General features: G+C 45.4%; 2 protein-coding genes across 2 annotated transcripts in view; both read right to left on the reverse strand.

Moving 5' to 3' along the window:
- coro2ba (coronin, actin binding protein, 2Ba) overlaps nt 1-16,513 on the reverse strand; it is a 418,611-nt gene that overhangs the window by 311,980 nt on the left and 90,118 nt on the right. The gene's annotated exons all lie outside the window — the stretch shown is intronic.
- LOC310790898 (integrin alpha-11-like) overlaps nt 1-16,513 on the reverse strand; it is a gene marked incomplete at its 5' end in the record, with an annotated part of 82,949 nt that overhangs the window by 35,606 nt on the left and 30,830 nt on the right. Inside the window, 11 exons of the mRNA XM_083652609.1 lie at nt 2,202-2,345; nt 3,625-3,773; nt 7,438-7,582; nt 10,761-10,831; nt 11,234-11,399; nt 11,888-12,032; nt 12,192-12,340; nt 12,987-13,114; nt 13,273-13,387; nt 13,808-13,899; nt 14,367-14,479. Coding sequence (XP_083508735.1) covers nt 2,202-2,345; nt 3,625-3,773; nt 7,438-7,582; nt 10,761-10,831; nt 11,234-11,399; nt 11,888-12,032; nt 12,192-12,340; nt 12,987-13,114; nt 13,273-13,387; nt 13,808-13,899; nt 14,367-14,479 — 1,417 coding nt within the window. The remainder of the gene's footprint in view (nt 1-2,201; nt 2,346-3,624; nt 3,774-7,437; nt 7,583-10,760; nt 10,832-11,233; nt 11,400-11,887; nt 12,033-12,191; nt 12,341-12,986; nt 13,115-13,272; nt 13,388-13,807; nt 13,900-14,366; nt 14,480-16,513) is intronic.

Here is a 16,513-nt window from a genome sequence, read left to right on the forward strand (position 1 = left end):
TTGATATTTGAGGGATCATTGCAAAAGAATTGTGCAATACAATGGGTATATATAATATAAGAATATCGGCCGATATATCGACATCGGAATTTATTTACTCCCTAATATCGGTATCGGCGTCGGCCTCAAGAATCCAGTATTGGTCGGGCTCTAGTACTGATGATATTATGTACCCCCCAGATTTTACTATGACGATAGTGCCAGATCTCTACCCCCACTCCACCAAAGACCAGCAAATGTACCAGTCGCATAAAGATCTGTACCAGTGTTCAACATGAAACACTCCAAAGACTTAACTTTACCACTATTCCTTCAGAAGTTGTAGCTGTCATAGACTGTGCTCCATAGTTGATTGCTCTATTGCTGACAAAAATGTGTTATTGTAAGTCACTTTGGATAAAAGCGTCTGCCAAATGACGTAATGTAATGTAAACAATCTTCCAGAACAATAACCCAGTGCATCGCACACCATCCATCCCAACATCAGGAGCGGCGGCAACATCAGATGTATTTATTTTCAACACTGTTTCCCTATTCTTATTATCACGGCATTATGAAGTCTTACTGGACAATAGCGAGAGACATGTGTAGCTGTTTAGCTTGGCCTGCCACCTGTGTTGCACTGCGCACTTTATTGGGCTACTGAATTATGTCACGCCAAGTGGCCCGGTGCCTGTTCTACGCAGTCAAAACAGTTGAAGAAATTCACAATAATCCCAGAGAGAAAAAAAGAGAGCAGGAATTTCCTTGGAATAAGAAAGCTCTCGCCTCCACGACTGGGTGGAAATGGGTCTCTGAAGGGAGGAATACCTTCCTGATGAGTTAATTTCTACACATCTAATGAAGTCTCTGCGCAAAGCCATCGCTAAGGTTTCTCGTTTGATCCGAGCGACTTCAGGTGCCAAGTGTCTGGCTGCAGCACGTCCATGAGCTAATTGTGGACCTGGAATGCGATCGAGTCTGGTTTTGTGTGTGTGTGTGTGTGTGTGTGTGTGTGTGTGTGTGTGTGTGTGTGTGTCACACAGTGTGCATGCGGGACACTTCTGCTCTGTGTAAGAAATCACTGGGAACGTCTGGAGTTCTGCAGCGAGGTTGGAGTGTTTGAACAGGTGTTGACCCAATTCATTGTATGAGCGGGTGGCCCGGCCAAAAGTGTACGCCGGTGTTATTCTGTAGCTTCGCAGTCATACTGTGTGTGTGTGTGTGTGTGTGTGTGTGTGTGTGTGTGTGTGTGTGTGTGCGCGAGCGCGTGTCTGCGTGTGCGCTTGTTTACTTCACAGCAGTGTTGTAGTACTCACTGGACTCATGTTCAGGACTTGTGACTTGAATTAGACTTCAGCATTGATGCATTCTGACACGGAAGTTGGAGACGAGGACTTGGACTTGTTACTTGATGTTAATTTCTGTTTTTTTTTGTAAGGCCCTAATAATTTGGCATAGGATATCATATGATAGCTATATTAATAATGTGACATTATTCAATTTTGTGCCAGGGCAGGCGCGTGTGTTCCACCTACATGTGGATTCACGCTCATGTTCAGTAACTCCAGACTCATACTCAGGTAATGGGGACTTGGCTCAGACTCGATTCAGACTCTTCTTTGGTGACTTGGACTGGAACACTGGGGACTCGAGTGGAAACTAGACTCTGACTGGAGATATACAGTAGAGCAGGGATACTCAACTTGCTTTGCCCGGGGGCCACTTTCGTGAAATGGTAGGGGGCCAGGGGCCAGTTAATAAACAAACAATATACATTTTTCTGTAGCGGATTGTAGGTTTTTGGGGTGTCAGCCGGAGTTTAGGCTGACAACGTTGTGCACACCGGATAGTTAGTTAGGTTTAAGTACATGCATAAGTGCCTGGGTAGCGAGCAGACAGCGGTATTTGACAATTTAGCAGCTAAATCATAGATTATTGAAAGATATTCCATATTCCAGACTGAAATGCTAGAACAGAAGAATATTGGCCAGAATGACATGAACATTTGGACACCTATTCAGCGGGTATCTTGCATGTTGCGTTCAGGTGCACTGTAATTTTTTTGTTTTTTGTTTTTTTGCAATTCCATCGTGGGCCACAAGTTGAGTATCACTGCAGTAGAGACTCCACTATGACACTGCTTCACCACATGCCTTTGTATACAGTACAGTATGTTTGTGTTTTTGTTGTCGTCGTCGTTGTTTGTAGAGTGCACCCACCAGCTCTGTCACTCTGTAGATGTAGACCTTGCCCTTCTCCAGGCCTCCACTGAAGAACATGGGCGCTGCCACCAAAAGATTATCAGTGACGCCATCTCCATCTATGTCCAGTGGTGCGATCTCACTGCCGTAGTAGGAGCCAATCTGTGAGACACATAGAGACACATCTCAGAGCTTCATCGTGGCACCAGCCCTCATTGTTCTTCTATTCTTCTACTTAGTATAGAGGCGATTACATTTTTTTTGGTCTACTGGTTTCAATTAGCGAATATAAATCCCGGGGACGAAGGTCACTTAACTACCTACTACATAGTGAAATGCTTGAGGTTGTACCTCACTGCTTGCTGAAGCACGAGTTGTTTGTGTTTGATGACTTGCTGATGATGTGGAGCGGCTTTGAACTTTACTCTGAGATGGGAAGCAAACGGGGCCTGCCTTATGTCAGGCGGGGGGGGTGTGTGGGAGGAGTCCAGGGGCACGTGGGAGGAGTCAGGCGGGGGGGGGGGGGGGGTGGGAGGAGTCCAGGGGCACGTGGGAGGAGTCCAGACACTTTTGTAGATAATAAGTGTCTGCGAGCTCCACCGAGAACGACTGGATCAGTCACCGGATGGAATGTCGGTAATTGTATTTCAGATTGGAAACATCTGACCATAAAAGAGCTCGTCTCGCATGGGTTTTGCTGCTGGACCACGAGAGTCCCGAGTCTTTCTTGGAAAAACCATCTGTTGTTCTGGGTGAGCTGTTGCTGACAAGGTACATTGTAAGTTTCTGCAGGATCACTAGTCTGGCAGCCTGTGAAGTGTTGCCAGTTACTGTATTGAGTCTACTATAGAGAGGCCAAAGTGGAACGTCACTTCCTGCTTCAGCACTGTACCAGAGATTTTCATCCGCCATTTATTTTCCCATAGACATTTAGTAAAATGCTTATAAAATAGTTGTACTTCGTCGAAACCCGAACGGTTCAGCTAACGCTATAATCGGGAGAGACCATAGAACATAAAAAAACAACATTGGAAAAATATTTTCTTTTACGTTTTGGTCCCAGTGAAATGTTATGCAATCTCTCCTGTTTCTAAATATATCTGTACCGTTTGGTTTGAACCAGTAAAACTATTTTTATAAGCACTTTACGAAATGTGTATGGGAAAATAAATTGCGGATGAAAATCTCTGGTACAGTGCTGAAGCAGGAAGTAGGCGGTCACTTTGCCTCTCTAATAGGGCTAATAATAACACAGACCTATATCTCCTTTGAAAAGATGCTGATTGTTAGATTGTGAGATGAAACCGTCAGGTGGTATCAATGTGTCACAGAAGAAGAAAAAGGGAAAATCAAGGGAGATGTCACAGAAAAATCAATGACAGAAATGGTACATATTTTTGAATGCGTCACGATCAGTGCGTAGGATTGTGTTGGACGCTACCTGCTGGCCTTTGAGGGCGTGCAGGATGGTGAGGTTGCCAGTGTTCTTCAGAGTGAAGATGATCACCTTGCCGGTGTGGTTGAAGCGAGGAGCTCCAGCTACGAGCAGACGGCCATTTCTGGCTGACACCACAGAAGTCACCGTGTAACCTGATGATATAATAAACACATGTCAAGTCTACCTCCACTCACAGACAACAATTCTCTCAAGTAAGCAGAAACTAAGATATTCTATTGAAAAAAAAATCTAGCCACAGATTTAGCCACTACATTAACGAACTTCAGCTTTAGCTTTAGCTAATCGCTCCCTGCTAACATGAGTTCCTGTTGCCAAATCTCGTGAGAGTGTGTTGCTGAGACAGAGACAGGTCTTGAACAAGTTAAATTTTCTCCTGATCTGTCTGAAAAATGCCGTTTTAGTGTCAGAATATTCTGAAGATTATGTGGCTTCAGAGAACGGGCCGAATATTTACTTTAATGAATATGGGGCGAAATAATCTGTCATCATCTGAGATCACGTTGACTTTTCCCATTGACTCCAATAGACTCAGACCGGCCGAAAACCTCCAAAGTGGGCGTGTCCGTGGAAAGCCATGGGCAAAACGCGCGTGACAAAATGACAGGAAGTGAGTTGAAGTTGGGCCGTCTTGCTTGAAATCACATCGTCTTTGGCAAAACTCGAGGCTGCAAATCGGGAGTCCAGAGACCAATGGGTGACGTCACCGTAGCTACGTCCATATTTTTATACTGTCTATGGTTACACTTTGCAGTTTCTCTTCTCGACCGATTATTGAATGTTTGAGAGGAATGTCAACTTGTTTCCACAGAGTGTGTGGTGATGGTGAACCCCAGTCTTTCAACTCTGCACAGCATCATTATCAACGGGCCAAATATATGCATTCTAGTGGTGTGTCACCTGCATGTGTGTTCTAACGCAGAGGTTCTCAAAGGTTTTTCAGCCAAGGACCCCTTACAAGATAGAAAATATACCGGGGACCCCCTCATTCTGATTTGTGATTTTAAGCTTAATTGTTTCCACGGTAACGTGCTTGACTTCTAAATTGATAGGTTTGTTAGATTAGAATGTAATCCATCAACCATTTTAGATTTAAAGCATCAAATATTTTCGTTGAACTATGAAGCTTTTGACCCCAAAAAAATAAAAAATTTATTTTCCTGAAAACGTTTTGCGGACCCCCTGGCAAAGTGCCACGGACCCCTGGGGGTCCCCGGACCCCCATTTGAGAACCACTGTAAATCTAACGGACATTAACGGCACTGTTTGGTGTGTAGCCTAGAGGTCCGATGTCATTCATAGCGATGGAACTGAATGACTGCGATTCTAAAATAACTCGAAATGAACTGCATTCAGCCATGCGCACACTCCACTTTCCTCTTTCTCACTATTCTCATATGTCTTTCTTTGCCTGCTACGGCACTTCCATTGAAATTTCTCCCAGTATCCTTTTCCACGTTCATCTCTCATCTTTATACCACTCTCTGTTCCCATCTCTCTCTCTCTCTCTCTCTCTCTCTCTCTGCCTCCCTCTCTCCAACCATGTCCAGAATGATGCTTCCACCTTGTATTCCTATTGAGTGTAGCATGGCCTCCACTGGCAGCCCGGCGGGTATAGGCAGAGGGACAAGCCGCTGATGGCGAAAGCAGAAGTGTGTGTGTGGAAGTGGGGTGAGATGGAGTTGGATGTGTGGTGGGAAGCCAGTGGAGCGATGGAGCACTTTACAGAGATGGGTTGCAGCTAGGACTGTCAGTGCTAAACCACAAGTCTTCCACCAGGCCCTGCCACCACACATGGCTCGGCTCGGCCAGAGAAAGAGGGTGCAAGCAGAGATGAAAGGTTGAGATTGTAACTAAGCGCTGGAAAAGGGTGTTCAAGCACATCCTTCATTACTAAAATAACAAAATTATTATTTATACTTTCCCTCACTATTTTTCCTCCTCCTGCGTCTTTCACTCCATCAACAGACAAATGATTTCTGCGCCTCAGGGCAGTGTTGTAGTACTCGAGTCCAGATTTTATTTATTTTTTAATATTTTCCCCCCGATTTTTTGATCCCATTTTTATCCCCCATTAGTGCTAATTTTAATGTATTTATCCTGGTTGCTGCTCCACCCTCTGCCGATCTGGGGAGAGCCGAAAACTGGCTCCATGCTTCCTCCGAGACATGGGCAGTTAGCCAGCCGCTTCTTTTCACCTGACGGGAAGCTTCACCGGTAGGACATAGCATGTGGGAGGATCACGCTATACCAACCAGTTCCCCTCCCTCCGAACAGGCGCCCCTAACGACCAGAGGAGGCGCCACTTCAGCAACCAGGATATTGCATGTTTTGGTGAAGGGGTTCCTATATGAAGGAAACCCCAGGGGGCACGGGGAGAACATGCAAACTCCACACAGAAGGGCCCTTTTGACGACCCCACCCGGGCGGTGGGCAATTGAGGACATGCGGACGGGCACGCATTCCTTCAGCGTTCACAGCGTCCCAGGTGGGAATCGAACCCAGGACCTTCGAGCTGTGAGGCGACAGCGCTTACCACTGCACCACCGTACCCCCTGAGTCCAGAATTCTGACTCGAGTCCTGGACTCATTTTCAGGACTTGGGACTCGACTTGGACTTTGAGCACTGATGACTCAGACTCAGACTTGGACTCGAGCATTCATGCATTCAGACTCTGAAGTTGGAGACGAGGACTCAGGTTTTTTTTGTCGTTTTTTGTAATAGGCCCTAATAATTTAGCATAAGATATTGATAGCTATATTAATACCGTGACATTATTCAATTTAGCGCAAGGGCGGACACGTGTGTTCCACCTACTGTACAGTACATGTGGATTCACACTCATGTTCAGTAACTCTGGACTTGGACTCAGACTCAGGTAATGGGGGACTTGTACTTGGACTTGAACACTGACTCGAGAGACTCTTATGCTGCATTCGTTTATGGTAGGAGCTGACCAGTGGCAAGTGGCGAACGTGTCATCTCCGACCTACGTGCGTTTGAGCATCAGGCTTCAAGTCACAAAACCATGGATGCTAATAGCCTAAGCTAACAGCTAATAACAACATTGACGTTTAGTTGTATGGGTTTAACCAACTATTGTATTGGTATGCTGATTGGTCTGAAGGCTTGCTATTGTTGAAAAGAAAAAGAAAAAGTGTCAAAAATATGTTTTAAATTCTTACAATCGTGGGCGCCATGTTGAAATGACGCAGTGGTGTAGCCTAGTTTATTGTCGTGGGTATACTGTAAATTTCAGCTTGGAGTGAGGCGTTTCCAGGAGATCCCCATCATTGATGAATTGTTATTATTTCCTTATATATTCATTATTATTTCATTTACAAGAAGTTAACACAATTACATAATCATTAATTTCATTCACAAGACGTTAGGACAATTCAAGAATTTAGTTTTGATCAAAGTTTCGCTGTTATCTCTCTACCCACAATACAAAGAGTCATGGAACTCTGGACAAAATCATCTTCACCTGCACTTATCTACCCGGTATTTGCTAGACAAACTCTCTGAAGTGAAAGTTCTGTCACAAAATTATATTGTTGCCTATCTTTGCACATTTTTAAGTGGGTATACTCGCATCCTGTATACCTGCGTATCACATAGACTACATCACTCAAATGACGTCAAATGACGTGCTGGGAGCAACTGGGGGTTGAGAAATCATACCCAGGTTTGCCGGTAGGAACTCCCCAGTTAACGTGGCGTTTTATTTGATTTTTGCTAGTAGCAACTGGCAATTTGCCACCTGCCAGTTATAAAAGAATGGCTGCATTCCTCACCCAGGTAGGCACCGTGGTTCTTGAGCTCCTCGGGGAACTCCTGTGTGTAGGAGGACTTGGGAGGGACCACCTTCCCCTGGCGGGTCTCCTTCAGCACCGCCCCGTTCCAGTCGTAGGCCCCCACAGCACCCACCAGAATGCCATCCTGTAGGGCGAGGTGCAGTGTGTATGGTAACAATTTCTCTCGGTCTGTTAGTCGAGTTTGGTGTGGTTGTTCTGCCTGTGCTGCATATGCCAGGAGTACACTGCACATAATACACTCATCATGCTGATGGAATCTAGTAACATAGCAACGTGTGACCACCACCACTCTGGAGCACAATCTGTGTAGCCTATGTTTGTTGGCTCACTTCGATGTCAGGCAGGTAACGCTCGAACTCAGGGGTTTTCAAAGTCTGAGACTGTGGGCCTACCCTGAATTCCTGAATGCCTATGGGACCATGATTACTGTATGTTATTTGATCCTAGATACTCAATAATTGAGTCAAGATAGCCTGATATTGCTATTTGACATAATTCAGACTACACCAAAAACATTAAAAAGGGTCTGTCTGAAGGCATTTATTTGTTTCCGACTCTGGGAAAGTGGGGAAAATATTCACCAAAAATACTGTATCTCTGAACTATCTTTTTAACCAAATCACACAGATTTCGGCTATTTTGATAACTAAATGTAATAACTAAATGTAATATTTTTTCCCCACTTCTACTGTATTCACTGAGCCTCCCCTGAAACTGTTTGCAGCCCTCACTTTGAAAACCTCTGCTCTAACTCAAAGCCAAATCTTGGTGATGATGATGATGAAGATGATGATTGATAATAATAACTACAGAGGTCACTGGGTTTTTAGATGGCTCAAAACAGATGGGCTAAACATCTACTGATGCAGATCCTCCTGTCTCTGTCCTTGGTGCAGCAAACCAAACATGTGTATTTAGAATTGGATGGCCCAGCTCACCCTCTGCCAACACCAGCTTTAAAAGCAGTAAATGAGTCAGAACCCAAGTCTGCCTGCCTACCCACATTCAATACATTTTCCTTCTCCCTCCTGTCAAAATGGATTTAAAAACTACTGGCTGAGTTAAGTGCACAATCAATTAAGCAGCTGTATTTCATCGCCAGTTGTGAAAGACACATCAGAATCAGAACACACATTTGGACAATTACAGGCAATAATATGCAAGCAAGCTGGAGGTTCCAAGTACATTATCAATCTAGTGTTAAATCACTGTCACTGTTAAGAAAACGTGATTAGTATGTATTTCTAAACCATTATTCAAGAAAGGAAAGGCACTGGCAAGTGCGATTATCCACAGACATGAGGAGAATAGAGAGGAGGGGGTTCCTCGCTTCCGTGGTTGACATTTGTTCACCATACTTTGAATCTATGACACTGTAATTATAGGCTTCTACATCTTAATGAACTCAGTGTTTTTTGCCATTATATGCCGACAACACATTTTCCAGTGTTAGCATATTGGACCACTTTCCGATTCCTTCCCGAGAGACGGAATGGTGTGCTCACCGAGCTTTGCACCGTCTACGTCACTCTCCGACAGCGATGTTAGCTTATGTGGTTATCTGCTTTGGTCAGAACGGTCTCCATGGCAAATGAATTAAACCCCAAAACAACACGGCGTCATAAAACCAGTGACCTTCCTCTATTCCCTTTGCATGTAGGGACATCCTATCCCAGCCATGTGTCTTTTGCTTGGATGGCTGTCAAGCCAGTTGTGGTAGAACGGCTCCCATGCTCGCCAGTTGGTTATCAGAGAGGGGGCATATCCGCTCGTCCAAGTAACATGAATAAGCAGACAGAAATGTATGCAGGATACAGCACATAACTGTAGCCATTTAACATACAAGTAATTAGGGATGTCAAAAATAATCGATTATAAGATGCGTCGCGATGCGGACGTGCACGATTCTGCATCGATTCACAAATGTCAAAAATCGAATCAAATATAATGGAAGTACATGCATTTGTTTATTTTCGTTATGGATCATAATACAATGCAATTCCGAATGCACCTTTATTTGAAAAGCAGCCACACAGTGAGAAAAAAGGAAGTGAGAAAAAATAAATCATGTATTGCGGGAAAAAAGTGATGCATCGATTTAATGTAAGATGCATCGAGATGCATCGATAATCATTTTATGATCGAATCGTAGCCCTCTGAATCGTAATCGAATCGTGAGGCCAGTGAAGATTCACAGCCCTACAAGTAATACATATTCTGCATCATGGTAAACACAGAGGAATCAACTGCAACTATGCTATATGGGCAGTGCAATTTGACTAAAACCGCGCGCTCCGTTTCTTCCGACCACAGGTTATTTTTCAGCGTTATTGTTTAGATGCAGAAATCTAAACAAAAGGCAGATGGAGAGATTGCTAGGACGCATGCGATGTCTGGATATGCATGATGACATAAGCAAGTCGTCCAAGTCGGCACATTATCGCGTTCAACAAAACCATCTGTGCCTTCGGGGGCTGTTTTTCTCCTTTTTAAAGCCCCAGCATTCTTTCCAATAAGTGTTCTCCTACTCTCAACACTCAGGTTTGCCGCTGTGGAGAGCAAGTGCTATCCCTGGAATCCAGCCTTGTGGAGAGAGAGAGAGAATATTTCCAGCCATTCCTGCCACCCAGCTGCAGCTTCTGCTATTTATTTATTTATTTCCGTCATAAACGGGGGATATTATTTATTGCTCCCTGGACAAGTTGTGCCGTGGAGGGGAACTGGAAAATCAAAGCTGTTGCATCGGTAAATGTCAACCTGGGATTTAGAACGGAGACATCGACCCCAAAAAAAAACGAGAAAAGAAATGGAAAGCATTGAATCGGTATGAATAGCAGCTACAGTGTGGAGACTGTTGCCTTATCTACCCTCCTCCTCCTCCAGCTGCATCAGCCTCAAAGCCAGCACACCTGCGGCTATCTGCTCTACTCCGGTACAATCAAGAAACCTCTCGAAAACAAACGGGGTGGAAAAGCAAGCAACCCCTTTCTCCAGCCTGGCTGTCTCAACACTCTCGCTTGTATGTCTCCCCGGGGAATGAACGGTATCTTATATCCCGTGGCTCGATGAGTGAAGTGGAAAACGTCTGCCGTCTCCTCTTGTCAGGGGCTCCTAAATCAGGATGACCTAAGCCTCTGAGGGCCACACAGCAGACATCTCAGCGGGGAGTGGACTGGAGAGTGATAAATGGCAGGTTGATGGGAGGAGGAGGAGTCATGAGGATGTGCCAGGAATGGAGGAGACAAAGTTGTTCTCCACGTTGACAGATGGTATTAGAAGAACCCGGTTAGCAGAAGTCTCACCTCCACGTTGTGTGAAGAGAAGCCAGCCTGGGACATCTGGAGGCCAAACGCTGTGCCGTTCTTACTGGTTCCTGGGGAAAACAAGTTTTTTTTTTTCTTCTTTTAGAGGTCTGAACCTTTGCAGCAGCACCACATAAACTCTCCACCACAATCATGATCTAACTAGGCTGGTGGCGTAGGAGTCGCAAGAAGCATCGAAAGGCCCATTACCGCTGTCATGTGAAAACCTTGCATCTTCAACATGTCACAAACTAAGAGAACAACAGCTTTTGGTTTTTAGTTTTAACCACTAGGCATGTTTGAGTTGATCCAATGGGGACCCATAAACGAGCCGTGTAATCCTCCAATTTAAGTTCAAGCATGAACATCGGTGAAGTGGAGTTAGGAGGTTTTCACATGAAAGCAGCATTGCTGTGTTGATTATGTGCTTGTTAGGTTACTGAATGTTAATTCATTGTAAAAAAAACAACAACCTTCTAAACTGAAGATGCGTTCTCCAAGTGCATCCACGATGTCCTTCAAAGCGGACTCGTCCGTTACGTTGAAGAAGTGCTTGTCGTCCGGGTCGCTGGCGATGTACTTGATTTCGCTGAGGAAGGCCTCAGGGTTGATTCCTCTACGGTTGTAGTAGCCAAGGACCTATGAAGACCAGGTTTGAGAACATTGAGTTTTAGAACATTTTAATACGGCGGTTGCCATTTTATACACCAATGTCAATGCTGTCACCCATTTCCAATGGGTTTGCAACCAAATTACCTCAGAGACGTTTGCTCAGATGCCCGTGCCCAACTAGGCCACTGGATGGTATTAAGCCATACCAATAGTGGTACCAACCAACCAAAGAACCATGTGGTCGATCTGCAGAAGATCATTTACACCTTTAACTGCACTTCTCCTAGGCTTAGAGTTAAGAGCTCTCCAAGGGCTCTGAGCAGTTTGGCCGCGTACTCCACTTGGCTCGACAGAAGCCTGCTATATAGCTGAACTCCATGAGGTCACCTCTTTAATGTTTATAGTGTTTTAATACCGTACTCGAAATTTATTAGCCATCAGAAAACGAAAGTCGAAAGCCATATAGCGGTTGAGAGCCTCATAACCAGGTGAAGAATCTGGTCAAGCGGACTCACGGCAATGGCGTAGCGGGTGATGCCGTCCTTCTCGCTGTCCTCGATGGCCTGCTTCAGATCGGGACTGTCGTGCGACTCTCCGTCTGTGATCACGATCATCACCTTCTTGGCGCCCCGACGACCTCCTTGCTTGAAAGCCTCTGAGCTGTGGCGACACAGGTTTCATACGTTCATGAGAGCAGACGATACAGTGGAGGAGTGCTGCTGATGTGTTCATGAGAGCAGATGATACAGTGGAGGAGTGCTGCTGATACAGTGGAGGAGTGCTGCTGATGTGTTCATGTAGTGGCTGCAGGAACTCTACCGTGCCACGTTGATGCCCAGAGCCGTGTTGGTCTCCTCTCCGCCACGCTGGTTAATGCTACGCGCTCTCTTCACTACTTCCTCTACCGACTTGTAGTCGCTGAGCTGGAACTCGTGGACCACCTTCTCGCCATACTGGACCACTCCAACCTGATGAATCAAACACACAAACGATGAAGGACCACCTTCTCGCCATACTGGACCACTCCAACCTGATGAATCAAACACACAAACGATGTACAATCTATGACAGAGAGTAGAGACACAGCTAAACATCTGTCTTCTGTTAAAAAAATTATGTTATAATAGCCTCAGCAGAGTGGCCTGCAAAAAAAAAAGCACATTGACAAGCACAGTAAATTATAGGCTGTGGCACAATAAACGTATATTATATAATGGGGGACTATTGAATAAATGTACTCCAGTATTCATTAGGGGGGTAACCATTCACAAAATTCACGGTTCGGTTCGGTTCGATACAACATGGTGTCATGGTTCGGTACGTTTTCGATACAGCAAAAAAGTAGAATTGCCAGATTTAATTAGTTTTCCCATTTATTATTTATTTTATTATTTGCACAGTCTAGTTTAAACTTGTATTTCAATTTACCACAATGTTTTTTTAACTCCTTTCATCCTTTCCGTCTCAGTTTTAGTTGACTATGATATCAGAAGACTTGCACTGTTCAGCAGTGAAAGATTTGTTCGGTTTGCGATGGTTCTAACAGTATTCATAGTTATCCAGCAAGTTACATTACCAATGCATCTTATCTGCTTTTGGTCCTTCCTTACACACCTGTATTTGACCTGGTCCGATGTAGAACTTCTGAAGAATGTTGATGAGGAAAGCCTGCACCTCATACCAAGGGTAGATGGAGTTCGAGCCATCCAGGACGATCACTATATCCATATAGGTCTCACACCCTGAAAAACAATTAGAGTGGAAAACTAATCATGACGGTGCACAGTTATCCATGCGGAGAACCCACAGTCAGAAATGAGGGAAGAAACCCCAGCTATGTCTGGGAAGTACAATCCATGAACCTCTGTCAATCGGGAAAGCTACTGTAACTGAGTCTTACTCTGAAAGGCAGGAGCTATGGTTCTGGAGAACTTGAAGCTTGCATTGACTCTGGAGCAGATGCCAGTGCTGTAGTAAGAGCTGCCACACTCGTAGGACCACAGTGGGCCACAGGCCTGCAACATAAATGAAAGCACTTACAGTATAGCAGAAACAGTATATTACCCTACTGCACATGATTCAAACAGTTCGCCTTTTTTATGTTTGAGTTTACGTATTTTCCTTTTGATGAAGTCTATTAGACTGTTATGTTTACTGTTTTTTTTCACTTTATGTATTGTTTTAACTGTTTGAAATAAATCGTTTCAATCAATCAATTGTAGATTCCACAAAATGAGGTTCATGGGAGAAGGTCCGTACGTAGAGCTGCAGTATGAGAAGCGTGTAGTCAAATGATAATGGTGGTTTCCTTATTTTTTCATCTTTTTTTGGACCATTGCTCTTTTTATTACTCACAAAGTTCTGCTGAAACGGACCTCTCCAATATGTAATGTTTGAAGAACATCATTCCAACGAGTTTTGAAAACAGGTCTCACCACAAAGCTGTTGTCTTTGGGGTTAGATGTGAGCGTCATTCCCAGCCTCATCTTGTCCTTTCGCTCTGAGACGTTGGTCAGAGATATCCTTCCTTGAGGAAAAATGTATCTCAGTGAAACGATACCGGTTGCTCTCTCCCATACCAATAACACGCTCTCTCCTTTTTGGAGACCAAACTGAGCGAGAACTTCCACCATCTGGGACCTCGGTTTGTTATTGCCGTCTAGCCAGCCAAAGCAGTGTCTACATCCGTTGGATCTAAAAGTTTTTACTTGACAAATCTCCGTGTGCCTATCTAACCGACACCACACACACATGTGGCCCGTACGGTGGAATGCGGTGAGGTGTGTGGTATAACGCACATGTGGAAATGTACATAAACCATTAAGGCCAATTGTAAAAATGTGGAATGAGTGGTATGGTATGCACATTTCTGCTTCGCACATGCCACCATGACACTTATTAAGAAGACACGCGCATAACAAAAACATGCAGACATGAAAAATATAAAAATAAATATAGGCAGAAGATATTGTGTAGTGTTTTGCGATACCATACCTAGGTTGAGCTTGGAGCAACCGTTGCCATTGATTCGTTTGCTCAGCGAACATTTATAAACATCGCCCGTCTGGTACGGGCCATTCATTTCATATGGGGCTCCCACCAATAACCTGTAAAACACAACATAAACAAAAGAAATCTGAATAGACACGAATTGCTATGAACACTTAGAACATAAAGAAATGAGAGAAACTTGTAAGATCCGTTCTTAGTCTTGTTTCTTAGTGTGGTGTGTCCAAAGACCAGAGGAAATATGGCATTAGTGACCCTGAGCTTAATATACATACACACACTGACCCATAAACACAGGGGCTAATAACAGAGTGACCTAGGCAGTTTTTTTTAAACCTTTATTTATTGAAGGAAGTCAACTGGGCATGCCCGCTCATTTCCAGCAACACCTTGCTTCACATTCATATGGTTCCAAACATTCACAGCTGGTAGCTGCCAAGTTTACCCAGCAACAAGCAGCCTTCCACTGCAGCAGCTGGTAGCTGCCAAGTTTACCTAGCAACAAGCAGCCTTCCACTGCAGCAGCTGGTAGCTGCCAAGTTTACCTAGCAACAAGCAGCCTTCCTCTGCAGCAGCTGGTAGCTGCCAAGTTTACCTAGCAACAAGCAGCCTTCCTCTGCAGCAGCTGGTAGCTGCCAAGTTTACCTAGCAACAAGCAGCCTTCCTCTGCAGCAGCTGGTAGCTGCCAAGTTTACCTAGCAACAAGCAGCCTTCCTCTGCAGCAGCTGGTAGCTGCCAAGTTTACCTAGCAACAAGCAGCCTTCCTCTGCAGCAGCTGGTAGCTGCCAAGTTTACCTAGCAACAAGCAGCCTTCCACTGCAGCAGCTGGTAGCTGCCAAGTTTACCTAGCAACAAGCAGCCTTCCACTGCAGCAGCTGGTAGCTGCCAAGTTTACCTAGCAACAAGCAGCCTTCCACTGCAGCAGCTGGTAGCTGCCAAGTTTACCTAGCAACAAGCAGCCTTCCACTGCAGCAGCTGGTAGCTGCCAAGTTTACCTAGCAACAAGCAGCCTTCCTCTGCAGCAGCTGGTAGCTGCCAAGTTTACCTAGCAACAAGCAGCCTTCCACTGCAGCAGCTGGTAGCTGCCAAGTTTACCTAGCAACAAGCAGCCTTCCTCTGCAGCAGCTGGTAGCTGCCAAGTTTACCTAGCAACAAGCAGCCTTCCACTGCAGCAGCTGGTAGCTGCCAAGTTTACCTAGCAACAAGCAGCCTTCCACTGCAGCAGCTGGTAGCTGCCAAGTTTACCTAGCAACAAGCAGCCTTCCACTGCAGCAGCTGGTAGCTGCCAAGTTTACCTAGCAACAAGCAGCCTTCCACTGCAGCAGCTGGTAGCTGCCAAGTTTACCTAGCAACAAGCAGCCTTCCTCTGCAGCAGCTGGTAGCTGCCAAGTTTACCTAGCAACAAGCAGCCTTCCACTGCAGCAGCTCGTAGCTGCCAAGTTTACCTAGCAACAAGCAGCCTTCCACTGCAGCAGCTGGTAGCTGCCAAGTTTACCTAGCAACAAGCAGCCTTCCACTGCAGCAGCTGGTAGCTGCCAAGTTTACCTAGCAACAAGCAGCCTTCCACTGCAGCAGCTGGTAGCTGCCAAGTTTACCTAGCAACAAGCAGCCTTCCTCTGCAGCAGCTGGTAGCTGCCAAGTTTACCTAGCAACAAGCAGCCTTCCTCTGCAGCAGCTGGTAGCTGCCAAGTTTACCTAGCAACAAGCAGCCTTCCACTGCAGCAGCTGGTAGCTGCCAAGTTTACCTAGGAACAAGCAGCCTTCCACTGCAGCAGCTGGTAGCTGCCAAGTTTACCTAGCAACAAGCAGCCTTCCACTGCAGCAGCTGGTAGCTGCCAAGTTTACCTAGCAACAAGCAGCCTTCCACTGCAGCAGCTGGTAGCTGCCAAGTTTACCTAGCAACAAGCAGCCTTCCTCTGCAGCAGCTGGTAGCTGCCAAGTTTACCTAGCAACAAGCAGCCTTCCACTGCAGCAGCTGGTAGCTGCCAAGTTTACCTAGCAACAAGCAGCCTTCCTCTGCAGCAGCTGGTAGCTGCCAAGTTTACCTAGCAACAAGCAGCCTTCCACTGCAGCAGCTGCCTGGGGGGAGGTACAGTAAGTAAGCTACAGTAGTTGTTGAGGGACGGGAGAGT

The sequence above is a fragment of the Poromitra crassiceps genome, assembly GCF_964638095.1.
Source record: "Poromitra crassiceps genome assembly, chromosome: 16".
Classification (NCBI taxonomy): domain Eukaryota; kingdom Metazoa; phylum Chordata; class Actinopteri; order Beryciformes; family Melamphaidae; genus Poromitra; species Poromitra crassiceps.